General features: G+C 36.7%; 1 protein-coding gene across 3 annotated transcripts; it reads left to right on the top strand.

Moving 5' to 3' along the window:
* The first annotated feature begins 164 nt into the window (after positions 1-164).
* SLC25A14 (solute carrier family 25 member 14) lies at positions 165-27,765 on the top strand. 3 transcript variants are annotated; one of them, XM_031446364.2, is made up of 11 exons: positions 474-528; positions 659-908; positions 6,576-6,669; positions 7,941-8,088; positions 10,316-10,410; positions 11,837-11,922; positions 14,698-14,793; positions 19,415-19,539; positions 20,321-20,456; positions 26,287-26,367; positions 27,309-27,765. In XM_031446364.2, exons 2-11 carry the CDS (start codon positions 834-836, stop codon positions 27,348-27,350), a joined length of 978 nt encoding a protein of 325 aa, XP_031302224.1. In that variant the 5' UTR covers positions 474-528; positions 659-833; the 3' UTR covers positions 27,351-27,765. The 3 variants fall into 3 exon arrangements, with proteins under 3 accessions (XP_031302225.1, XP_010989862.2, XP_031302224.1); XM_010991560.3 differs by lacking the exon at positions 659-908 and having other exon boundaries at positions 167-528; XM_031446365.2 differs by lacking the exons at positions 659-908; positions 26,287-26,367; positions 27,309-27,765 and adding an exon at positions 23,100-26,275 and having other exon boundaries at positions 165-528.

The raw sequence follows: 27,765 nt of genomic DNA, 5'->3' as shown, positions 1-27,765 counted from the left end.
CTGCTCACCGTCTTTCCCTCATTTTCCCACTTTTAAGTCCTTTGGCACCCCCCCCCCACTTTCCCTCCCTTTTGGTGCTTATCGCGCACGCGCCCCGCTCCGCCCCTTCACTCCGCTGGCCCCGCCCCTCTCCCCCGCCCCCTCCTTACCCTAGCCGTGGTACGCGTGAGATGGGGTTGACGCGGTGACGGGGCGACATCTCTGCGCCCGCGTTAGCTGCAGAAGCGGCCAGATTCTCACACCTTAGCTCCCTCTCCCTGCCCTCCCTAAAGTCAGGTTGCCCCCTCTGGGCCTTTGAGCCTGCAGCCCGCCTGACTCCCGTGTTAGGACCCCCATTGTTTCCGCCTCTTATTTCGCGCCTTCTTTTTTAGGCTTGAAGGGGGCGGGGTTGGAATGTCTGCGCCACCACCGTTGCCGAGGCGACGACTTGGTTACTTCCGTTGGTCTCAATGCTTCCGGGTTGGCGCTGCGGTGTTGTTTCCGAAAGTGGGAGCCTCGGCTTCCCAGTCGTCCGATGAGCCTGAGCAGGTGAGGGGGAGCTCCTGGACTTCCAGGCTGGGGAGCGGGGCTGGGCCGCGCCAGGCCGCGCGGGGCCGGGCTGGCCTGGTTCCCGGCCTGGGAGGGGCTTAACGGTCCTTTGGTCTCTCTCTCCCCTCAGCTGAGTCCCTTCCCTGTCTTTCACTCTTCTGGCATCGGTGGTTTTACTTCTTCTTCGATTGAACCCTGCTTCCTCGACCCCCCTGGGAGGCCGCCTCCTTCAGGCGCCTCCCTTCTCTCCACGAACTCGCTCTGACAGCTGAGGAACTGGCAAGATCCTGCTACCCAGAGGGTGAATGGGTATCTTTCCCGGAATAATCCTAATTTTTCTAAGGGTGAAGTTTGCAACGGCGGCCGTGATTGTAAGCGGAGTAAGCAAACACCTCCATTGTATTAGTGTGAGGGATGCTGTTGAAAGATGCTCCCCATTCAGTTTCTAGCCCCTGCCACTCCTTGAGGTCAAGGCCTTGAAGGCATCTATTAAAATGCAGTTCAGCTAACTAATTGGGATGACAGCCATTATCAACATGAATTAGTTTATCAGACAAGGTAACAGAGGGGACATTTGTAGTTTTCTGTCAGTGTTTCCTCTTTTTTTTTTCTCAGGTTAGGGATTCTTAGAGTCATCATGAACTCTTCCTTCGCCTTCACTCCCTACATCATCAAGTTCCTTTGTATCTCCATTTTAGAAGTTTATCTCTAATCTCGCTGCCAACAAACATCTTGTCTGCTTTACTTCACATCATCCTAAGCTACTTTCCCTGCCTCTCCCTATTGTAATTCACTGCTGCTGCAGATCTAGCAAGTTAACTAAATGTGGTGGATTTCCCCAAGTCACTTTCCTATTGAGAAATTTACAGTATCCCTCCCACCCTGCCACACACACTTTGGTTTCAAGCTTTTCAACTTAACGTGTTCCATGTCATACTTCTTGTCTGATATTATTTCGACCAGATACGATAATTCTCTGTTCCAGTTAGGTTGCATATTCTGTCTCAGAACAAACCACACTAACGCTTGCATCCACATGCTGTGCTTTCCCCTACATTTGTGTCTGTCCATCCTATTTTCCTCGTACCCTCTCCCTTACCTACACCTGTCCAGAGTCTACCTGCCCTCTGTCAAGTCCCACTCTAAGTTCTCTCACCTCCATAAATCTTTTCAGATTATTCCAGCCTATGTGGATTGTCTCCTTTTCCATGCTTCTCCTGCTCTTATAGTTTGTACTATATAATTTAGCACTTATTTTTTTCTAAATGAACTAGTTTGACTACTTCTACCAGATTATAAGCTCTTGAAAGGCAAATACTGTATTTCATACAACTTGTATCCCCACACCCATCTCCTAGATTATCCAGGAAATACAAATATTGTCATGGTGTTAGAGCATATGTTATGTGTGTGGTTTTTTTTGACGTGACATTTATACCCATAGCACATTACAGATTTGGGCATTTAGTGCCTTCGATAAACATTTGTTTGAGTCTCCATTATTACCTTCTGAATCTGAGAATCTCTAATGTGTACTCTTTCTTAAAGGAGAAAGCAAGAAAGGCACCTAGATTTTTCTGACCAGATCTTTGGAGTAGTGTAACAGGGTTATGTAACTTGTATTCTGGGACGTTCTTCTCGCTGTTTAGGCTATCAGATTTTCCCTAGTCAGACTTCAAAATACATGCCTGCATTTTGAAGACATTTTTCATTGGCTTCTTTATACAATAAAAATATTTAAGGTACTGTATTTCTATTTTAACTCAGATATGACTTCTCTTCTTTTACCCATATCTGGGGATAGCCCCAACAAATCATAAATCATTTTTAGGGTGCTTGGGGTATTTTACACAAGTAATTTTCTGCAATAGAAGCCAGGGAAGAGAATTAGTATGGAGAGAACCTCTGAGAATCAGCGAAGTGTTATGTACAGAGTGTCTAGCACTGGTCAGGTCCATCAAGTTAACTGTCTGATTTTCCCTGTAACCTTTTACATACAGGCTGTATACATAGATAAAAGACATCAAACTGGAACCAACCAGGCATTTAGTGGATGTGAACCCAATTCTGCAAAATATGCTAGGAGTTATAAAAAGTACTGTGAGGCATAGTGTCTGCCTTCAGGGATCTTACCTAGTTAAGAGAGATAACATGGAGGCAATGAGAAGATAAACCTCATGCTAGCCATTATTTGTATGCCTGAGATTTAAGGTATAGAAGACATAAATAAAGGCTAAAAGACCATTACACAGCTGTAGAATAGGTATGACATAACATGCATGTGTATATACAGCCTTATGTAAAAGACTTGCAGATATTAGCTGACATTTTAAAGATTCAGTAGTGTGAGATGGCCCCCACAAAAGAAACTGCAGTTTTCAGTTGTAGTAATTGAAGTATAATACAGAGAATGACAAAAATGAACATAAATATTTAACTTAAAGAAGATAAGATGTAGGAGAACGTGATAGCTGTCTTTAAATATTTGATGGAGTCCCTTAGGGAAAGAGAATAAATTGTTCAATATTACCTTCAAAATATGGGTGAGAACTAGAGGAAGGCATACTTTTTGGTTCAGTATGAGGTAGGAATATCTAAAATCAGACTTAATCAAAGATGATACAGGACTTCATAACAAACAAGATTCTTTCCTAACATTAGAGGGAAAGGGATTTTACTGTTAGATGGAAATAGGGGTTGAACTCAGCCAGTGGTCCCCAGACTTCTAGATTTCATGGGCCGATAAAATTTAAGTGAAAGTGTGGGGACAGGGCACAAATTAGGGTAGCCAATCTTATTTTGCCAAATAAGAACACTGAACAGAATCAACTATCAACTACTATTATCATTCCATACAAGAAAGGTGATTTTTAAAAAATGCTCCAAGAGTAGGAAGAACATGATCTTCTAATGGTTCTTTAAATTAAATACATCTAGCTGAGAAAAAGGTACTAGGTACCCTTATTTTCTTCATTTCAACTCAGAATTGTGAAAATTTCATTAAGGAACTACTGGGCTAACTGATCTAAGATTGTGACTGATCTTTCTGCTCCCTACTGTGGCTTTGCCCCCTGCCTTTAACTGCTTATTATTGCTCCCTGAACCCTGAGCACATCTTTATTAAAAGCCTGGTTAGCACGTAGGAAAGTCAGGCTTCTGTACTGAAAGGAGTCGAAAGAAGTTGCAAAGAGAAAGCTTTGGAGAGAAGCATAGCAGCCATTTGAAATGTTTCACTATTTGGGGAATGCTCTAAATTGGTGAATGGAGAGGGCTTTTTTAAAAACTGAAGTATAGTTGATTTACAGTACTGTGTTAGTTTCTGGTGTACAGCATAGTGATTCATTATACATATATATATTCTTTTTCACATTCTTTTTCATTATAGGTTATTACAAGATATTGAATATAGTTCCCTGTGCTATACAGTAGGACCTTGTTGTTTGTCTATTTTATATGTAGTAGTTTATATCTGCTGATCCCAAACTCCTAATTTATCCCTCCCCTCCCCTTTTCCCCTTTGGTAACCGTAAGTTTGTTTTCAATGTCTATGAGTCTGTTTCTGTTTTGTAAATAACTACATTTATCATTTTTTAGCTGCCACATATAAGTGATATCATATGACACTTGTCTTTCTCTGTCTGACTTCACTTAGTATGATAATCTCTAGGTCCATCCATGTTGCTGCAAATGGCATTATTTTATTATTTTTTTTATGGCTGAGTAGTATTTAGTTATATATATTATATATTCCATTTATATATATATATATATATATATATATATATATATATATATATATATGTATGTATATATACCACAGCTTCTTTATCAAGTCATCGTTGATGGACATTTAGGTTGCTTCCATGTCTTGACTATTGTAAATAGTGCTGCTATGAACATTGGGGTGCATGTATCTTTTTGAATTAGAGTTTTCTCTGGATATATGCCCAGGAGTGGGATTACTGGATCATATGGTAACTGTTTTTAGTTTTCAAGGACTCTCCATACTGTTTTCCATAGTGGCTGCACCAAACTTCATTCCCACCAACAGTGTAGGAGGATTCCCTTTTCTCCATACCCATGGAGAGGGCATTTCCCCCCACAAACTTAGAGAAGGGATATGCTGTGGTCCTTGTTTTCCATGCCTACCCTCTCACCGTGTGTGTCATATTTTACTATCAATTGTAATCTTAAAATGAGGGCATAGGTGAAAATGATGATGAGGTAGTATTTATACTCAAGACTCCTATTTCAAGCTGCAGCTGATAATTGAAGTGCTTATTCCTACTTTGCTTTTTAGAATTCTCTTCAACAATTTTCCTCCAAAGGAGCTATCTACTGCAGACTATGTCAGATGGACTGACTGATCACACTATGCTGGAAAGGAAGTTTCCATAATTATTTTTGTGGCCTCTAACTAAAACATTGGTCTGCATGTTTGATGTCCTTTCTGGAAAATTGTTCTCTGCTTAGTTACAGAGAATTCCTTATGTGGAAGCAAAGCAGAATTTTGTCTCCCTTAAAAAGAGACTGATTCAATGATATTAACCTCAGACTGGGCAGTGGGGGAGGTGGGCAGTAAGTATTATCTGTTAAAATGTAAATTTGACTACTTAACTTTTCAAAATATAATAATAGCTATTAGTTGTTGGACTAAGTGCCAGATACTTTTCTAAGTGTTTTACATGTATTATTTAATTTTCACAACAACCCTTAGTATAATATTTATTAACCCATTTTACAGTTCAGAAGACACAGGGACAGTGGTTAAATAACTTGCCCAAGCTCATAGAACTAGTAAGTGGTGGTATCAGGATTTAAACCTAGGCAACCTGACTTTAGAGTCGTCATTCCTGACCATAAACCACTTGAAGTTGCTTTTGAAATTCAATAGTATACATACCATGAAGAACTGAAAAAGGAATATTTAAAAGAAATCTGAGAGTCCATCCTGAGAAAAGAGATTGCTTCCAGCTGGACTAGGATTTAGTAGGCAGTGCTTAGAGCAGTAGTTCTTAAAGTGTGGGTGTTATTATCATTGTTTGCAGATTTGCAAATTCTCAAGTCAGACCCAAACCACCAGTCAGAAACTCTGAGGGAAAGGTCCAGCAATCTATGTTTTAATCTGGCTTCTAGATGATTCTAGTGTACATTAAAATTTGAAAACCACCAACCTTGAGGGCAGAACTGTACAAAAATAAAATCTGAGAGAGAAATAGCTGGGAGTGGCAAGAAAAAAAAGGCTGAAAAGATTGAAAATGACAGGTCTAATGGGGGTGGGATGGGGAAGAAAGAAAGGGGGGCGGGGAGTAGAATACATGGTTAAAGAACCCAATCATCAAAGAAAACATACAAAAAATATTTGTATGTATGTGCTTTAAAAGGCCAGGGAAAAGCAGAGTCAATAGATGGAATGTCAGAGAGAAGAGGGACATCATCCATTTGCTGTCATTTCTCTGGGAACCAGAAGGAAAGTGAAAAGGTGCTTAACTCAGCCTAGGCCTAGTAGGAGGAGGTTGTGTGTAGCTGAAAAGTAGCTAGGTGAAATAAAACCCTAAAGTTTAGTGGAGAGATGAGAAGGCTAAGAATATGAGACGGTAGCAATGTCAATGTATCCTTTGTACCTGATTCAAGCTAGCTGAATACCATGAACTGCTTTTATGAGATGCCTCAGCCTATACAATTTAAACTCTGGGTTCCTTCACTTATAATTGTCTGGTTCAATATCTAAGTTGGGTGTGCTGAATGTACTGAAGCCTTTTCTTTGGGTGGGGATGGGGGTAACATTAAAGAAACTAGAGAAAATGAAGGGCACGGGTTGATCTTTGAGCGAATTGCACAATTACCCCTACAGAGTGGCAGTAAAGAACATGTTCATGATCATCTGTCACATGAAACAGGATACTTCATTTTGTGTCATTCCACTTTGTAGGTTTTTTTCTCTCCATCTGTTTTATTTGCAAATTTTGTTGATATAAATTATGTGATCATACACTAACAAATGCTCCTCACTCTTGTGCCTTGTTCTGATTTGTGTTTATTTTTAGCACCAGAAAAGTGCCACTGTAAGTCATGAGATGTCTGGTCTGAACTGGAAACCCTTTGTATATGGCGGCCTTGCCTCTATCGTTGCTGAGTTTGGTAAGAGTGTCAAAACTGAGAGCTCTGCTCCTTATGGTATAGATGGCAGCATTATTTTTGGTAAAAGAAGCTTGCTCTATTTTTTTTAAAAACTTGTCTCAAAGCCATCAAGTAATATTTTCTGAGAAAGTACCGCTAATGGTATGGCAAGTAAAGTTAAGAAAAGTCAAATTTAGGAAGCTTTTTTGATAGTTTAATGATTTGTTAATTTGCTTGGCATAAGAAATATACATGAAAATATAGAGGGAGTTAGATAAGATAGGGGTTTCTGCTCTATTCCTATACTAATGGTCTTTCCTTTATGCTAAATTGTTTATGAATTTCTTAGTAAGTATCTAGACTTCTTTTTTTTCAAACCTCTTTCCCATTTTAGAAGAAAATTGACTAAAAGGTCAAACTAGATTCTTCTCTATTTAATTTTAATTTTGAAATACTTTTAGATTATGTTTTTATTATCTTCCAAATTTTCTCTTTCCTAAACTATTCATAAGTGACCTGAATCCAGTCAATTTGTTGACTTTATTGGCATATATTCTGGTGGTGTGATTTCAAGGTTGTCAGTGACCAGAGCTGTATAATCACCTTGTTAGTTTTAGACCTTGAAATAGTCCTCGAAACATATATTGTCAATGTAATGACCACTTCTGTGTGTTGATATAATAAATTTGGTTGAAGAAATTTTTCCACCCAACACTGTGCTGCTATTGGTCCTGAATTACCTAAGGAACCAGATAAGTACACCAAATAGGACTTTCCCATTATCTTTCTTAATACTAGGAAACTGTTTCTTACAAACAGATAAAAGAAAGAAAACCCACAAAACTTTGTAATACTATATAAGAGTATGTGGAGCAGCAACCCCATGTTTTCCTATCTTCTTTGTGAAAATTTGCAAAGATTTTTATAAGGGAAATATGGGGAGACTTGAAGTGGCAGGGGACAGAAAGAAGAGACAAAAGCCAGATTGTGTGTTACAGATAAAATTAAAACAACATTTAAATTATCTTGCATTTACAGTATATTAGGACTATCTTAAAGCATTTTATTGTATCACAGTTTCAGTTATACTATGGGTCAAATCCTGCTACCTACAGTGCATTTCACTTTATCACATACAACTCTTGTCCTCTAGTCATGATATTTTAGTAGAGATCTAGGTGCTATAAAAAGGACTTTGTCTTACGTCTTAGAAATTATCATTGCCTTAAATTCAGCCAAAATTTAACTGTGATTCTTTGGAAAAATTTAGAAATGAGTGTATTCCTTCACAGGAACGTTCCCTGTGGACCTGACCAAAACGCGACTTCAAGTTCAAGGCCAAAGCATTGATGTCCGTTTCAAAGAGATAAAATACCGAGGAATGTTTCATGCCTTGTTCCGAATCTATAAAGAAGAAGGCATATTGGCTCTGTATTCAGGGTAAGACTGGATTCTTTCCTTACATCACAAATACAAATACTTTTTCAAGAAGCCATGTATTTCAGGCTGTCGGATGGTTTGTGCCCTTCATAGTCACCATTTTAACTTATAATTCAGTATTGATGTGCCAGTTTATATTTCATTTGCTTGTAGTCTTGAGCTTTGGATTTTGTGTTCATTTGGCTATAAGTGATACAGTTTAAAATGGATATCTCATTGCAGCATTGGCTTTCTCCTGTTTTCCCGAGAGTCATCTATAGCTACCATGAATAGTCATGCCAATTAACAGAATATATTTCTGTGATATTCTTCCTGAGTTGCCAAATACTGACTTCTAAAAGAATTTTCCTCTTTATAGAAATATTATTCTGGTAGTTTAAACAGAAAATGCAGAATAAGGGAGAAGGAGACCCATCTTTTTGGGGGGTCAACTTTTGATTAGCCATAGGTTGGTGGTTTATTGTCCATTTTGTCATTTTACTAGTTCACATCTGCATCTAGTGTACCAGTTTATTGCTTAGAGAATGGACATCATTTTATTATTAACCTATGTTAAACTTAATTTCAAAGATAATTTACTTGGGGAAAGAATCAAGTATTACATCCTGAAGCAAGTAAATCATGGATCATGTTACACCTTGTTCTTACATCAACATGGATAATCACAAGATTTTTTTTCTGATAGCAAGCAATAAACTCAGAAATATGCATGTTTTGTCATCATTTTTTAATCTTAACCATCTGAGCTGCTGCTGTCTTTCTATTTATAACTACTAAAGTATAGTTCTGCTATTTGAAAGAATCTCAAAGGAGGTATGAGTGAGAATGTCTCCAGTTCATAAGCAGAACTTAAATAGGGTAAAATTTTGACTCTGGTACCTCCTTCTTGATAGGATTAAAGATGTAGCAACAATTTCTGGGAAGTAAGGTTGATTTTTTTCTTAAATCTGTGAAGTGGGTTATGATGCATGCTTTTTCTACATTACTGATTCAATTTGCTCATATTTTGTGAAGGATTTTTTCATCTAAGTTCATGAGAGATATTGGCCTATACAGTTAGTTTTCCTTTTTTGTAACTGTTTTTGTCTGGTTTTGTTATCAGAGTAATACTAGCTTTATAAAATGAGTTGATAACTGTTCCCTCTTCTGTTTTCTGGAAGAGATTGTGTAAAACTGGTGTTAATTTATTAAGTATTTGCTAGAATTCCCCAGTGAAATTATCTGGGCCTGAAGAGTTCCTTTTTGGGAACTTTTAAATTATAAATTTAAAAAATTCAGTGGTTATGAGACTACTCAGATTATCTATTTCATCTTTTTAAAAATTTTTAAAAATTAATTAATTTTGATTCATTTATTTCTTTTTGTACTATCTATTTCATCTTAAGTTTTGGCAGTTTGTGGTTTTTAAGTAACTATTCATTTCTTCTAAGTTGTTGAATTTATGAGCATAAAGTTGTTTATAGTATTCCTTTATTATCCTTTTAATGACTGCAGAATTGTAGTGCTAGTCCCTGTTGCATTCCTGATATTAGTGACTTATATCTTCTCTCTTTTTGCTACTATGAGCCTTGCTAGAGTTTTATTAATTTTATTTTTTTCAAAATAGCTGACTTTTTGTTTCATTGGTTTTTCTGTATTTTCCTGTTTTTAATTTTATTAATTTATGCTCTTTATTATTTATTTCCTTCTACTTGCTTTGGGTTCATTTTGCTCATCTTTTTCTAGTTTCTTGAGGTACGAACTTAGATTATTGATTTTGAGACTTTCTCTCTTTTCTAATGTAAGTATTTTGTGCTATAAATTTCCCTCTCAACACTGCTTTGGTTGCATCCCACATATTTTAATGGGTTTAATTTTCATTTTCACTCAGTTCTATGTATCTAAAAAATATTTTGCGACTTCCTGGGAGCTATGGATTGTATAGAAGTGTGTTATTTAATTTCCAAGTGTTTGCAGATTTTCCTTATTGATTTCTAGTTAAAGTCCGTTATGGTCAGAGAAGACACACTATGTGATTTCAATTATTTTAAATTTGTTGAGGTTTGTTTTATGACTCAAATGCACTCTCTCTTGGCAAATGTTCCATAGGTGCTTAAAAAAATGCATATTTTGCTGTTTTTGTGGCGTGAGGTAGGTAATGGAAGGGAGTAGGCTGTCTAGATATGTATAATCTGCAAGTGCATGTTGAGTATAATTGACTTAATTTTTCTTTCTTTTTTTTTTTCAGAATCGCTCCTGCTTTACTAAGACAGGCATCATATGGCACCATTAAAATTGGCATTTACCAAAGCTTGAAGAGATTATTTGTAGAACGTTTAGAAGGTCAGTATCAACTCCTCATTCTCTTTTGGGGTAATACTCAAAGAGATTGTTGAAATCATGCTTAGTGAGAAGTGCTCCTCACAGGGTGCCTAAGAGTGGGTGACAGTCATTGCAAGGGCAAAATGAGCTTATACTGATTTGGGGTTAATCCTTGCAGAGATGATATATAGGTTAGAGGGACCTGCTTTTCAAGTTTGTCCCTTTTACTATCAAACAAACGAAAAAGGCTTCTGGTCATCACAGAGGGAACATGGAACAAGTTTCTTGAGAAAATTAATGCTGTCCTCATCGAGAAGAGGACTTCAATTGTAAGGAATCCTCTAGCTGCCAATTTTGATAAGATTTTGTTAGGTGGTGTAGTTTTAGGTTGTTATAACCTGGATTCTAGTGTACATATGTCCACCTTAACTCATATTCAGCATTATTGTATGTCTCTCTGCTTGTGGCTGCAGCATTTCCAACTGGATAGTGTGCTAAAATTTTACCTCAGGCTTGAGACTACTGCATAGTTAGGGACAGCTGGAGAGCCTTTCGGTTGGAAATGTCTTTTGAATCACTTTATTGTCCTAAATCAACTTTTTCTGGAGCCTCTTCTTTGAGGATCCTGAAGGATTCTCTTCCTAAAATAGTTTCTTTTCACAGATTCTTCACTTGGGTTTACCTGGTTACTATTTGCAGGCTTTTCATGGTGAGGAGGTGTGGTGAAAATTGAGTTTTAGGACAATACATATGCTCTGTGTTTTCTTTGTTTTCTTTTTCCTACCTGAGAGGATTTATTTCCAAATGTCTAGTTTTTCACATTTAACAGTAGAAGTCTTATATAAATAGAGGCTAGTAGATATCAAGGCCAGTTAAATTTAATGCTTAGATAATTTTTTTCTATTAGTGATGAGATTTTATCTTTTAACATTCAGTTCTTGTGTCTTTAGAGTTGATGATTCTCCAGAAAAAGACTTTAAAACTTCTCTTTACATGTTTGAAGTGATTGAAGGGGAAATAGCACATTCTGAATTTATGTGGAGTATTGGCAGTTATATCGAAAAATAAGATATGTTCCAGTGTCTCTTAGAAGTATTTAAAATAATGATTTATGTTTTACAAATTTTATATATTTCAGCACTGATTTGGGATCTTGAAATATTTGAGTTTCTTTATTTTTATAAGCTTTGTAGTTCATTTTTTATTGAGTTACAATCAGTTTACAATCTTGTGTCAATTTCCAGTGTAGAGCACATTTTTTCAGTTATACATGAACATACATATATTCATTGTCACATTCTTTTTCACTGTGATGTAGTTCATTTCTATAGTCATTTTTCTGAACAAGCTTCCTTTCCTCTGATAACTCAGTACCGTGTTCTCAGAAACTGATACCTCATACAAGCAGACCTTTCTTTCTTTCTTTCTTTTTTGTTCCTTTTTACAGATGAAACGCTTTTAATTAATATGATATGTGGGGTAGTGTCAGGGGTGATATCTTCCACTATAGCCAATCCCACCGACGTGCTAAAGGTAAGAGAAATCTGGCAGCGTTGGATATATCCAGTGTGAAGTGAAGAGCTTTGAGTCAGATTTGGGTTCAGATCCCTACTCTGTCACTTGCCAGATGTAAAAACTTGGACAAATCACTTAACTGCTTTAATTCTCAGTTTCCTCATGTATGAAATGAAGATAATTTAGTATTTATCCCATAGGATTGTTAAGGATTAAAGATAATATATGTAAACTGTCTATCATTGTACTTGGTAGGTAGTTGATGTTCAATAAATAGTAAATGTATTAGGATGTGCATTAATCCATTGGTCTTCAAACTAGAGTATGCCAACCTCTTTGTTTCTTCCCAAGTGCTGTACAATGTTAAGGGAATCAATTTCCAGATCCCTTACTTTCATTTGTACTCTCTTCAGAAACAGATCTGAGAATGAACTTGTCTTTATAATAGCCCTTTCCCCACTTTACAAAAGAAAGGTATATTCCCCCACGCATTTCAAATCTTAGTATGGTATATTGACCTGTGGTGTAACTTGAAGTATCAAAGGGGTAAATTGAAATACAGTTTTTGGAGAAGCCTCCTTTAATAACTGATTACGTCTATAATGTCTCTGTCTTTTCCTGTCTTATCCATATTTCTATTAAGAATGAGATTTGGCCTTAAAGTGGTATATTTTAGCCTGCGTTGGAATATTCTGAATTCAAAACCAGAACAATATGGGTTAGTGGTGCTGAGTTTTTAAAATATAATTAGATTTCTTTCAGATTTTATTAAAACACAGAATGAAACAATAATACCAATCTTCAGCTTATTTTATCTCAGAATAGTAAATATTTCCTCCTTATTAATTTATTTAAACTTACGATTAGTTAAAAGCACTAAATATATGATTAAAATGTGTAAGAGGATCCCAAGTTTTTAAAAATTATTTTAGGGGGAATATGACCAAAAAAAGTGAGAGAACATATGCTTTATTTATTGAAACCACAGGTGGCTAGGTTAGTGAAGGGGAGATCTGTTGCAATTAAGAGAGTTTTGAGAACTGAGAGAGTGACTTGAAAAATAACATACGAGAGAAACCAGTGGTGGTTGATGAAGAAAAGATATGAAATGTTATTTCTGGATTAAATTGATAATAACTTAGCTACAGAAATTTTATATCGTTTTAGATTTACAGAAAAAGTATTTATGAAGAGAATTGACTGTATCCTAAAACTCTAAAATATTTTCAGTATAATCACACTTATTAGAATGTGCTTGTCAAGAGAAATAATACTTAACTCCCAAAAACTTCTTTTGTTATCCTGGTGGATCCTAGACTTAATCACCTGGGTGATTTGCTTCACTTTCCCATCCCTCTGACTAGATGATTACAACCATTGACCAATGCTATAATCTACCTTTTCCTTTCTTACACTTAGGTAGGGCTGAGTGATGAGTGGTGTTAGGGAGCCGGGGGTAGTCACAATCTTATGTAGGATTTTTAATCACAATTGGGCTGTTTAATCCTTTTACTTAGCCTTGGATAGCTCTTTCTCTGAACTATGTGCTGCTTCCTTGCCTTTGTGCATATAGTTTTCTTTTTGCCTGCAGTGCCTTTTCCCCCTTCCCTCATGAATTTATTCTTCAAAACTACCCAGGAATAGGACCAGGACTAGGACCCGAGGAATGAGGTATTCCCCCTGGGTGCAAAATGTAAGGGTATAGCAAAAGCTCAGTAATCAAGAGAGAGAACATTTTTATGTAATGTTTTTCAAAAATTAAAATGAATATAAAAAATTCTTGATGAGCAAAATAGTTGTGTTGTTGTACAATCATCTCACTCACCCTAATTCTGCCCTGTTGGATCCTGTCTTCAGTTTCAATTTTGATACTTGGTTCATTGTGGATTTTTATGCATTAATTTTGATTTTAAAAAATTTTGCACTAAGATAATATTTATCTGGATTACTGAGACTTTTTACATTCCCCCTACTACATTTTGTGCCTGAGGAAAGTGCCACACTTGCCTCACAACTTCTTCTTACAAATGACAAAACTCAATTTAAGGTCTCGTAAACAAAAAATTATATTTTAAACATTTTTTTCTTTTTATAATTACATAAGCAATGCATGTTCAATGTAGAAAAATGGAAGGCAGGAAAAAACACAAAAAATAAAAATGCTCACTTGCAGCTTCAGCACTTAGACTTAAGCCACTGGCAACACTTGGGTGTATATGTTCATCCAGTTTCTTTGCTGTGCGTATGATTATTTTTAAGTTTACATATTTTTAATTAAAATGATACACCATACATACTGCTTTGCAACCTGCTTTTTCTATTTAACAATTTAATTGTTGACAATTTCTAATATCCACAGATATTATTCTACAAAAAAATTACATGGCTGCATAGTATTCCCTTAAATGGATGTATCATAATTTATGTAACGAATTCTTTGTTGTTGTTTTGGACATATAGGTTATTTCTAATTTTTCACTACACTAGTCATATTTTAAATGGATTATTTTCTACCCCCACTGATTACTTGTTCTTTCTTTTTCCCAAATTTTCTTCCAACTCCAGAAATGATGGACTTAATATGAGGAATGTGAGGCTGGTGAAAATCACCTTTATAAAATATACTTTGACACAAATTACATTCTTTCTGTATGTAGTTTGTCATTAATTTCATCATAATAGCAGGCTGATTTTTCTGATAATTCCCAAATACTGTTCTTAATTTTAAATGAGTGAAACATCTCATTTTGGTTCTCTCTGTCAAAACAAAATGCTTACCTCTTCCGATTTTAGATTCGAATGCAGGCTCAAGGAAGCTTGTTCCAAGGCAGCATGATTGGCAGCTTCATTGATATATACCAACAAGAAGGTACCAGGGGTCTCTGGAGGGTGAGTATTCTTTTCCTGGTATTGTTCTATACACAGTTCCTAGAATTTGCAAAGAATGCCTTTTGTATAAAGCCATAAAATTGTGAATTGTCATCTTATACTATATAAGATGCTTGATAACCCAAAAAATAAGGTAAGAGGCTCCTTATCACCTATGAAAGGACCAAAATTTATCAGTTGTCTTTATTTCTGCTTAATGTTTGGGGATTGTATGTGTGAGAGACATTATTACATTATTTGAGATAGTCATTTTGGTTTGTTCAAATTCACAGTGAATTTAGTTCTTCAATGTATATTTTTGCCAGTTTTGCACTAACACAGCAGTGTATGTTTATGGTCTCTGTAGTGCTTATGATCAAAAGTTGTTACCTAAAACAACTTTTTAAAATACTATAAAAGGTAAAAGATAGTGTACTGTAAAATATTGGGACAATATATAAAAGAGAAAAACATCCAGTAGTCCACTAGCTAGACATAATCACTGTTAGTCTTCTAGCTATACTTTGGGGGTTTTTTTTGTTCCTATAACTTTTTAATCCTATTTTAATCACTTAAGTTTGTAATATTAAATAAGACTACTAGTAGAGGAGAGTAGAATGGGAACTCCATTAATAGACTCTTAAAAAAGAAAGTTTTGCTTTTCTCCTTTCTTTATAATTTTCCCTAACTACTTACTGTAAAAAAATTTCAAACATACAGAAAGGTTGAAATAACAGAACAACGAACACCTACATACCTGGATTAAATAACTCTTGAAGTTTGGCCATATTTGCTTTACCTATTTATGTGTATATACACACATACACATACATACACACACTGCTTCTTTTCTTTTTTCTGCTAAACTATTTGAAAGGAAGTTGCAGACATCATGGTAACTCTCCTAAGTACTTCATTATGTCTCTCCTAAGAATAAGGACATTCTCCTACGTAACAATTCCATTGTCACACACACCTAAGAAAATTAATAACAAGTCCCTAAGAGCTAACATCTAGTCCATATTCAAATTTCCTTTATTGATGAGCTGAGGTGAGTTTTCTTAAAGAATGTTTCCTTGTATTTCCCCTGTAGTTCCTGTAAGCTGGAAGTTAGGTATGTTAGCTTGATTAGATTCATGTTAAACATTTTTGGTAAGAGAATTTAAAAGATGACACTGTGTGTTTCATATTGCATCACAGGAAGAGGCACAAACTGTTAGGTTGTCCCACAATTAGTGACACCAAGTTTGATTACTTAGTAAGATGATGTCCACCAGATCTTACCGTCATAAAAGATAAGTTTTTTCCCCTTTGCAATTAGCAAGTAATTTTTTTTTAGATTTTATTTATTTATTTTTTAAAACACCTTTATTGTGGTATGGTTCCTGTACAGTCAACTACACATATTTCAGATATACAATTTGATGAATAGTAAGTAAGTTGTAGAGTGATGTTCTTCTAACAACACGCACATATCCTATTAATGACCTTTCACCAAATGGTCTTAGCATCCATTAATGATCCTTGAGGTTTGCTTTTTGATAAAAGGTACTTTGAGGTACACTTTCTTGATTAGTTGAATTTAAAACCAGAAAATGGGACTAACTAGAACTTTTTCACAGACTAATGCTAAGGGAAAGACAAAGACAAAGCGATGTATAGAATTGGAGATTTTGTCAGGGTACTTTATAATAGCTATTTTATTTTTTATTAAAATAATTTTTAAATTGTGGTAAAATACACATAACATAAAATTTACCAGCTTACCTATTTTTAAATGTACAGTTTAGTAGTGTTAAGTGCATTTATGTTGTTGTACAACCAGTCTCCAGAATTCTTCTCATCTTGCAAAACTAGAACTCTGTACCCATTAAACAACAACTTCCCATTTCCTCCTCCCACCAGCCCCTGGCAACCAATATTTTATGTTCTGTCTCTATAAATTTGACAGTTTTAGGTAACTCATATAAGTGGAATCATACAGTATCTTTTTATTACTGGTTTATTTCCCTTAGCATAATGTCCTCAATTCATTCATGCTGTCACATGTGTCAGAATTTCCTTTTTAAGGCTGATAATATTCCATTATATGCATATACCACATTTTGTTAATCCATTCATCCTTTAATGGACAATTAGGTTTTTTCTGTATCTGGGCTCTTGTGAATAATGCTGCTGTGAACATAGATGTGCAGGCATCTCTTCAAGACTGATTTCAGTTCTTTTGTGTATGTACCCAGAAGTGGGATTGCTGGATTGTATGGTAATTCTGTGTTTAATGTTTTGAGGAACTGGACATAGCTACTTTTATGATCCAAGCTATTTACTTCATCTAGACATGTAAGGTAGAGACGTGAAGTACATTGTGTTACATATTCCTTTGACACAGACATGTATTTTTTATATATTAAAATATAGGAATATTTCTTTTATTTCAACAAGGAAATATGTTTGCATTTTTCTTTAAACACGTGGTCCTCTTTCCTGCTTTGATTATAACATGGGTCCTGGAAATATTTCACTTTCTTGCTAACTCCATTGTAAGAAATGGCAGCACGAGTATTGTAGCAGAGAGTAACTGGCACTTAATGTCAGAGTTGGAGAGACAATAGAATGGTGGGGACTGTGGTGAACTGGAGAGCACTTGCCCTGTTCATTGCTGCCATGCACCACATGAGTCCAGTTTGGCCAAATTTTCTGGACGTTTAAGAGAAGCTGAAAATCTGCATCCCTGTGTGAAGTGTCCATTCCTGTGGTTTTTTGTTTGTTTTAGTATGTTGACAGCTAGTTCGGCCTTCTAAGAAACACTGTGTAGGCCACACAAAATATGTCTACGACCTGAATTCAGCCCGTGGGTCCTTACTGTTCACCAAGTTAGTCTTCTGAGGCCATCTTCTAACAGAGTCAAGCAGGTAGAAGGGTCAGAAGGCACTGCTGGGCCAGCCAGCCTGATCAGCAGAATCAAACATTTCCTGATGACAGCACAGGTACATCAGTTCCACTTTATAAACTGAGTTTGGGAATTAAGACATGATCAAACTCTTTATTATAACAGGTATCCCAGAAAGCGGTTGTCCCCATGGTATGTTATTTTCAATTTTAAATGATATTTACACACAATGATAAAAGTAAAACATTGATTATGAATTTTTTAAATAAAAATTTGGCACATGTGTTTATACCTTTTCTCCTAAAGTTAGAATAATACTATATGTAATTTTATGTCTTGCCTTCTTTAATGTTATAGGCATTTTCTTGTGTCATTAATATTCTTCAAAAACATGACTTTTGGTGCTCTAACAGTCCTATGTTGTAACGTGAGCTGGGATAGGACTGTTGTGCTAGTGAGTGAAAAGCTGGTAGTGTTACCCCAGGAGGACTTTGACTTGGCTTTCTCCCTAGCTGCATCATACCTTTGCTGTCATCCTAGTGTGTCCTTCCAGCAAGCACAGCCTAAATTCTGTGAATTAAACTTGACTTTGCTTCATGGGTTTATTTTATTTTTAATAGCATCTTTATTGAGATAATATATATACTATAAAATTTACTGTCTTAAAGTATGCAATTTAATGTTTTTGGATATCCACAGACTTGTGCAGCCATCACCACTTATCTCAGTTTAGAACATTTTCATCACTACAAAAAGAAACCCCATACTCATTAACAGTCACTTCCCGTGATTACTAACCCTCCCAAATCTAGACAATCCCTAATTTACTTTTTGTCTCTATAGATTTACCAATTCTGGCATTTCATGTAAATGGAATTATATAATATGTGGCATCTGTGACTGGCTTCTTTGGTTTAGCATACTGTTTAGTTTCATCTAAATGTTATAGCATTTATCAGTACTTCTTTTCTATTTGTGGCTGAATAATAATTCCATTGTATGTACATATCACATTTTGTTTATCCCTTCATCAGTTAATAAGCATTTGGGTTGTTTGTACTTTTTGGCTGTTATGAATAATGCTGTTATGAGCATTCATGTACAGGTTTTTGCATAAATATGTGTTTATAATTCTCTTGGGTATATATCTAGATGTGAAATCGCTGGGTCATATAGTAATTCTATGTTTAACTTTTTGAGGGACTGCCAGTGTTTATCACAGTGGCTGCCCTATATTACATTCCCACCAGCAGTCTATAAGTATATATCTTCTTTGGGGAAATGTCTATTTAGATTTGCCCATTTTTAAATTTGGTTGTTTGTCTTTTTATTCTTGTGTTGTAAGGTTCTTTATGTATTTTGGATACTAGTCCATATATGATATATGGTATATACTAGTCCAGACATGATTTTGCAAATACTTTCTCTCATTGTGTGGGCTGTCTTTTTACTTTCTTGATGGTACCCTTTGAATCACAAAAATGTTTAATTGTGATGAAGTCCCTTTATCTATTTTTTCTTTTGTTGCTTGTACTTTGGGTGTCATATCAATGATTTTATTTTTAGTGTAGTAAGTGAATTGGGAATTTATAAGTGTTCCAGCATTAGCCATTGATTTGAAGGAGTGACCTCTGTACTTTAAACTTGGATTTTTCTGTGATTTTTAAAACTCTCAGTCTATTTTATTCACTTTTAGACTTATGTCACTACCAGTGTATTTCCTTGGTGTCTAATGTCGCTTATGTTTTACAGGGTGTTGTCCCAACTGCTCAGCGGGCTGCCATTGTTGTGGGTGTAGAGCTACCAGTCTATGATATTACGAAGAAGCACTTAATATTGTCAGGGGTGATGGGAGACACAATCTTGACTCACTTTGTGTAAGTATGATAGGTTGTATTCATTCCATAGTTTTAATACTTAAAGCACAGAAAGCATCTTTCACTGCAGTCCTCATGTAGAATTGATAACAGGTACATATGGCCTAAATACCTTTTTCTCTCTCATCACCAGAACTTCAAGACTTCTGACACATGTATAGAGATTCCAGATACTATGGGCACTTTGGTACTTGGGGGCAGTGTCTAATACAGTAGCCTATCAGATGTCTGCAGGATTTGCATTTGTTCATACACAGCCTCTGTATCTGATAAGCTTGTGTTATTTGCTTTGGTCAATTTTGGATCAGAAAGCAGATTTTCTCAAGGAAAAACAGAAAAAAAAGTTTGAAATTTTAGGGCCTATGAAACGAAACCACAGTTTGGGGCTAAAGACTGTTGCTAGTCTCATTCTGCATTTTCTTCATCTTGCACCTTTTATGATACTTTACTGCTCAAATACATTTGACATATGATGCTGTGGTTTGAAAAACTTACATAACCAATATATAATGTGTAGTACTTCCTGCTTAGGGAACTTACTAGACTTTTAAACTATTTCCTTTAAAAAAAAAAAAGACTGTCTGAGTTTTAGATTGAAAAGTAAAGCGGACAGCTTTTGAATTATGTCTCTTAAGATTTCCTTTCTCTTTAGATTGTAATGAAAGGCCAGGTTTTATCTGATGAGTCTGACTCATTGTACATTTATGTTTAGCCTAATTTCTGTTTAAGTGGGCAGAGGTGGAAGTGGGGCAGACTATCTTCTTAAAGTTTTCACCTGTAGTTCTAGCTTTACCTGTGGCTTGGCTGGGGCTCTGGCTTCCAATCCAGTTGATGTGGTTCGAACTCGCATGATGAACCAAAGGGCAATTGTGGGACATGTGGACCTCTACAAGGGCACTTTGGATGGCATTTTAAAGGTATGCACACTATGAACTTGGATTATATTTTTAATTTTCTTTGATGTCTTAAACCTTCCTGCAGTGCTTATTCTTAGTTGGTACATTTCATTCTGAAGATGGAAGAGTCATTATGTCTATTTTTAGTAATCTCTCAGAGTAATTCCCAGATAGGAGTGCTGTCTCCTTGGCAATCTGCTGGTGCACCATGGTCCTTAAGATTATTATTCCAATTTGAATGCTTAAGACTGTAGGATACTTTTATCAATAGCACCATGTAGAATTACTGATAGAAAGGACTTAGCATATCCCACACTTGCTCATTTCAGACAAGGCAGAGATGTTTTAATAGAAAATCTGGTACTCAATTTCAGTTCAGCATTGTGTTATTGTTCACACTTTGAAAGTTTCTGCTATGTTATGTTTGTTGGAAGCTGAATATCATACATGTATTATGTATTATATAATCACTGGTGATAATACTTCTACAAAAAACAAATTTGAGGCTAAAATATGATAATACCATATGGTTTCTCTGCTGTTATCAGTTTAGTTAACTTATCTATCAGGAACCATTTTAGTAGGTACAGAGAAATTACAGCATACTGCAGATATATAAACAGATAATCAACACATGTTGGTAAGTGATAAACTCAGGGATCTGTGGGAGGAAATTTTAGTCCAATTTGGAAATTTGGGGTAGATTTCCTGGAGATGGAGGCATCTTGAATAATAATAACTCAAATCAGTTGAGTGCTTTATTGTGTATCAGGAACTGTCGTAATGAGACATATGTATTCATTCATTTAATCTTCACTATTAAAACATACTGGAACACTGAGAGATTAACCTTTCCAAGGTTTCACAGCTAGTAAGTGGGAGAGCTGGGATTTCAACTCAGACCATTGGCTTCAAACCAACATTCTTAACTCTACACTATGGTGCCTTCCTCATGTTGGTGGAGGGTTAGTTAGGTTATAAAGGATATTGAATGCTATGCTGAGATGTTTGGACTCTTTTTTTTTTCACTTGATGAGGAGCTATTGAAAGATTTTAATCAGGTCAGATTTGCATTTTAAATAGGTCACTATGGCTTTGTGGAGAATGGATCTAAGACAGTGGTTCTCAATCTTAGGTGCACATTGTAATCACCTGGGGAACTTTCACAGCTTCTGCATCTTCCTTAGACAAATGATCTCAGAACGTCTGAGGTAGGGGCCAGGTTGTCAGTATTTTTAAAACTCCTCAGGTGATTGCAATGTTCACATAAGATTGAAAACCATTAATATAAGGGGATGAGCCTGGAACAATGGTTCTTAAAACTTTAATATGCACCTGAATCACCTGGAGCACTTGTTAAAATCCGGTGGCTAGGCCCATCACCAGATTCTGATTCAATAAGTTTGGAGTAGGACCTGAGAATTTGCATTTCTAATCAGTTCCCAGGTTAGTTTTAGACCACACTTTGAGAACCACTGATATAAAGATAGGGAAACTGATTAGAAGGCTCTTTTTTTTTAATTGAAATATAGTCAGTTTACAATGTTGTGTCAATTTCTGGTGTACAGCATAGTGATTCAGTTATACGTATATATATATTCCTTTTCATACTCTTTGTTATTATAGGCTATTACAAGGTATTGAATATAGTTTCTTGTACTATATTGTATCACCTTGCTGTTTATTTTATATATAGTAGTTAGTAGTTAGAAGGCTCTTACAGTAATCTGAGCAAGAGGTGATAAGAGCCTGAACCTGAGCATGGATAGTGGGGATAGAGTTGAGAGTAATTTCGTTGATAAAGTCAACAGGATCGGTTGACTGGGTGTGGAGAGGTGTGAGAGAAAGGAGGTATCAAAGATAACTTACCAGTTTTTGGTCTTGGTGATTATGTGGTGACATTCATTGATGGAGGCATTACAGGAAGAAGAACAGGCTTTATGGGAGACATCACAGTTTGGGATACTTAGTTTGAGGTGCATGAGGAACACCCAGTGAATATATTTGGATATCTTGGTCTTAACTCAGGGATGAGTTCGGGGGTGTAGATAAGAACCTGGGGAAGCAGTAGAGTACAGGTGTTACATAACTGTGGAGCAGGGGACCAGGGAGAGCAGGTAGAGGTGTTCACAACTTTTTTGCTTTCCTAGCACACTGGAGTATTATAAAGCTCTTTCCATTAATGGTGATTCACAGAAGTGGTGATTCTCATCCTCTGTGGAGAGGAGATGGCAAAAGCACCCTCTTGCTATTTCTGACATGCTAACCCTTCCACTTGACTGGTGTAGAGAGAAGAGTAGACCCAAGGAAAGAACTCTGGGGAAATACCAGTTTTTAAGGACTTGGCAGATAAGGAACCCAGGAAAGACACTAAAAGATAACAGTTCAAAAGATGGGGAAACTTAGATGAGAGAACTTAGGTTCAGAGTAGCTACGTACTTACCCAAGTGTATAGTGGGAGATCTGGGATTTAAACCAGGGTCTGTCTGATTGCAGTTTATGCTCATAGCCACTGTGTTGTGTGATATTGTCAGAAACATATTTTCATGTTGGCAGTAACCTCTTAGTACTTACATTTACTCACTCATTCACTTACTTGCTGTTAAAGTTCTTTAGAACAACTTTGTTCTATATTGTCATTATACTTTATTATTTCATTTTCAGAGTGCCAAAACACTTTGGTGAATGGAATTGTGCATTCATCTCTGACATAGAAATGAAAAGCTGCAAACCCATCCTTTTACCTCCATTTAAAACCCTTGAGTGGCTTCTCATTGACTCAAGGCTCCATATTTGACCCCTTTTTAATTCTACAGCCTTATCTCTGCTACCTTTATTCTACATTCCAAATATACTGAACAATTTCTAGTACTAGATTGTCTTTCATTCCCAAGTTTTCACCTGTGCCATATACTTTGTTAGACACCCCACCCCCAATATCCTTTTCTCTTGGTTCCTACCCATTCTTCAGATCATGTTATTTTTTTCATAAAGGACTTCTTGACTGTTAAACTATGTTATGTATGCATGATTTCGTGTACGTACTCTGTCATAGCATTTATTATACTTTTAAAAACGTCTTTTTTATGACTAATTCATGTATCATAAAATTCACCTAGTCAAAGTGGTTTTTGGTATATTAACAGACATGTGCAACCATTATCACTACAGTCAATTTTAGAACATTTTCATGACCTCAGAAAGAAATCCTATGCTCTTTAAGCTATAACTTCCTTAGCCCCCCAGCCCTAAGAAACCACAAATTTGCTTTTTATCTGTATAGATTTGCCTATTCTGGACATCTCATATAAATGGAATTATACAATATGTGACCTTTTTGACTAGCTCCTTTCACTTACCATAATGTTTCAAGGTTCCTCCATGCTGTGGCGTATATCAGTACAGGCATACCTCGGAGATATTGCAGGTTTGGTTCCAGACCACCACAATAATGCAAATATCACAATAAAGCGAGCCACATGAATTTTTAATTTTCCAGTGCATATAAAAATTATGTTTGCACTATACTGTAGTCTATGAAATGTATAATAGTATTGTCTAAAAAAGCAACGTACAGACCTTGATTAAAAAAATCAAGGTATGATTGCTAAAAATGCTAACCATCATCTGAGCCTTGAGTGAGTCCTAATCTCTTTGCAATAGTAGCATCAAAGATCACTGATCACAGATCACCATAACAAATATAATGGTAATGAAGAAGTTTTAAATATGATGAGAATTACCAAAAGTGACAGAAACAAATGAGCAAATGCTGTTGGGAAAATGGTGCTGATAGACTTGCTCAATGCAGGGTTGCCACAAATCTTCAATTTGTGAAAAACACAGTATCTGCAAAGTGTAATAAGGTGAAGTGCAATTAAATGAGGTATGCCTGTACTTCACTCCTTTTTATGGCTGGATAACATTCTGTTGTATGGCTGTATCAAATTTATTCACATTTGTTACATTTTATTGTACAGTTGACCCTTGAACAATGCAAGTTTGAATGGGTCCACTTATATGCAGATTTTTTTAGTGGTTAATAGTATGGTACTACACAACCTGCAGTTGGTTGAATCTGAGGATGTGGAGGGCCAACATAAGTTATACATAGATTTTGACTGCATGGAGGGTCAGTGTCCCTAACACTCATGTCATTCAAGAGTCAACTGTAATTGCTTTTAATACTTGTATGTCCCAGTAGACTATAAGTTCCATGAAGGCAGGGTCATGATGTGCATCTTGCTTATCACTTTATCCACAGCAAATCATTTATTGAATGAATGTATAACTTCATGAAGTAGCCTGTTATCTCTGTTTATCTATAGAAGTTCCTGTTTGTTTTCACTCAACTGCCTCCAGCCAAAAAGTGTACCTCCCACTTCTAATGTTCTGAAGAAGTTGGTCCCTGTTTTGGAGCTTTATAAGGATTCAGATGGCTCATGAGAGTGTCAGAGACCCTGTGTGTGTGTGTGTGTGTGTGTGTGTGTGTGTGTAAAAGTTTGTGTTCATTTACTCAATAAATATTTATATAGATACTAGTAGAAACTTTACTCTGCTAGACAGTGTTAGGTAGTGGGATATAATGGTGAAGAAGACTAACGTGGTCCCTGCTCTCCTGGAGGTTACATTCTAGTTGAGAGAGACAGGCAAACACAGAGATAATAAACAGTGTAATTTCAGATGGAAGTAAATGCTACATAACACAGCATAATGAGACAGTGGCTTGGTGATGGTGGTGGGGAACTACTTCAGCTAGGATGGCCAGGAAAAGGCTGTGAGGAGGTGACATTTGAGAAGAGGTCTGGATGATGAGAAGGTAGCCACATGAAGATCTAAGAGAAAAACATTTCGGAAAGAGGGAACAGATATAAAGGCCCTGAATTGGGAATGAGCTACACATGTTCAGGGGTTAAAAACAAAGCTGGTGTGGCTGAGTGTGGTGAAAAAGTAGAAGGAAAAAGTAGTAGGAAATGGAACTGGAGAGGGAGGCAGGGGCTAAATCATGTAGGATCCTGTAGATCATGGAGGAAATTTTGCAATTAAAAGGAAATTCACTGGGACCCCATTGGAGAGCTTTAAACAGGAAAGTGACACTATCCAATTTATAATTTTAAAAGATTGCTTTGGCTTCCAGGTGGAGATTGTAGACCTAATTCCTAACCTCATGGGGTAGTAGTCCAGATGTCAGCTAGGGCTGTAATCATCTGAAGACTTGACTGGGGCTGGGGCATCTGCTTCAAAGATCACTCACGTGGTTGTTAGCAGGAAGCCTCTGTTCCTCTCTGACTGTTGGCTGGAGGGCTTAGTTTCTCAACACATGGGCCTCTCTTCATGACATGGCAGCTGGCTTCCTCCAGAGCGAAAGATCCAAGAGAGCATAAGTCAAAGCCTTATTATATACAAAATGTCCTTTATAGCACAGCACTGGAGGTGACATACATTCGCTACTGCCGTACTCTATTGGTGACACAGACTGATCTTGATATGTGTTGGGAGGGGCTACACAAGGGTGTGAGTGGTGGGAGGTGGCTTTCATAGGGGGCCATCTTGGAGGCTGGCTACCGTAGACACTTTGTCTCTCTTGTTTATTATTATTAGTATTATCCCAACATTGAGAAAAGTACCTTACATATTGTAGGTGCATAGTAAATATTTTGAGTTGAATGAGTGGGGTAATGGATTTAGAATACATATGAATTCAAAATGTATGTCTTTAGAAAAAAAGGACCATTCATGGAGCCTAAGTTGTTGGGGAGGGGCATGGAAGATGAGTACTAAGATAAAAGTAATTGTCAGCTGTAAAGTGTAAGAGGAATTCACTCTATTTTTCATTTTATCTTTCCCTTAGATGTGGAAACATGAGGGGTTTTTTGCACTCTATAAAGGATTTTGGCCCAACTGGCTTCGACTTGGACCCTGGAACATCATTGTATCCTTTTAGAACATGAGAATGAAAGCAAATCTCCCAGGTAACTGTAGGCTGTGGGAAGGAAATTTTGATTATTAAAGCCTTTAGGCAGGTAAGAATCTACTCAGGTGTTCTCATGATGACCATAAGAACTAAGTACAGAAATGGCTTTCAGTTGGAGTCTAATACAAACTAAAGGGAGTAGAAAAGATATGCCAACGTTTCTTCTTCAAAACAAAACAGCAACAAACAGCCTAATCTGGAAGGGGCTAGGAAGTTTTTGGAAACCCTGCTGGGAGATGCCCACAGGAAGGTCCATGGTGAGGTGGTCCGTATTTCCCACTCCTGACTATAGGACCAAAATAACTTGGGAAATAATAAGACAGAAAACACTCTTAGGGTAATGGAATCCAGAGCCAAGTAGGGCCATTTCCTCATAGGTGAATCTCTTCCCTTTAGCTGTGTTTGAGAGCCTCCTCTATGGAGAACCATGAGTTGGGTAGCGTGTGGTGGCATTTGTAACCCTGAGTACTGCAGGGTTGAGTAATTCCCTGCCCTTCTGGAGTCTAAAAGTTGAGGGAGATAATATCTCTCTCCCTCTTTGGGATTGCTCTGATCACCTAATGTCTGTAACAGTTACTCTAGCATTGAATTATATGTTGTTGATGTTCTTGGATGTGGGTGTGTGTGTGTGTGTGTGTGCGTGCGTGCGTGCGTGCTCTTTGCCCCTGAAGACTATAAGTATGTTAGAGTTTTAATCTGTTTATATTGCTAAATGCCAGTGATCAAAATGAGTACTCAGTGTGTGATCTGCCAGATATATTTTTAAAAAGATTTTAAGCAAGTGCAACTTAGAATAGCACAGACTAAGTACCTCAGTTTAAGAGAATGCAATGTACAATTTTAGAACTGAATGTGGCTTTCAGTATCAACCCGGTGATCTTCCATGACTTACACCTCAGTTTTTCATTACATACGAGCAGCTCAAGAGGCTTCAAATCTAAGGACTGAATTATATGTGAGCCAAGTTCTTCCAACCTTTCTACTTGTTTCTTTTCCCTTTTTCTGTGTTCTAATGTATTTTGACAAAGTTGTAAGTGTTTACTGAACCACTGGTCTCCCAAGGCCCTCCTGATGAAAGAATGATAGGATGGTTCAAAATTGCTCATGTGTTTGTGTTGCCATGGGAACTTTTCCCTGAGAGGAGGTATTAACATTGAGACTCTGGCCCCAGATTGGTATCTTCTGTGAAGATGGATACTGATGGATGACACTCAAAATGGCCTTCTCTTCAAATGTGGGTTAAATGTAGTTTGTTAGCCCCAGACTTGGGCTAGAGCAGAAGGCATAGGCCAGAGCAGTTACTGATATGTATGTTACAGACATCGGTTCTCATTAAAGTATTTATTGCCAAAATCA

The sequence above is a fragment of the Camelus dromedarius genome, chromosome X, assembly GCF_036321535.1.
Source record: "Camelus dromedarius isolate mCamDro1 chromosome X, mCamDro1.pat, whole genome shotgun sequence".
Lineage (NCBI taxonomy): Eukaryota > Metazoa > Chordata > Mammalia > Artiodactyla > Camelidae > Camelus > Camelus dromedarius.
Note: the sequence above shows the minus strand (reverse complement) of the source record. Positions and strands in the feature narration are given on the sequence as shown.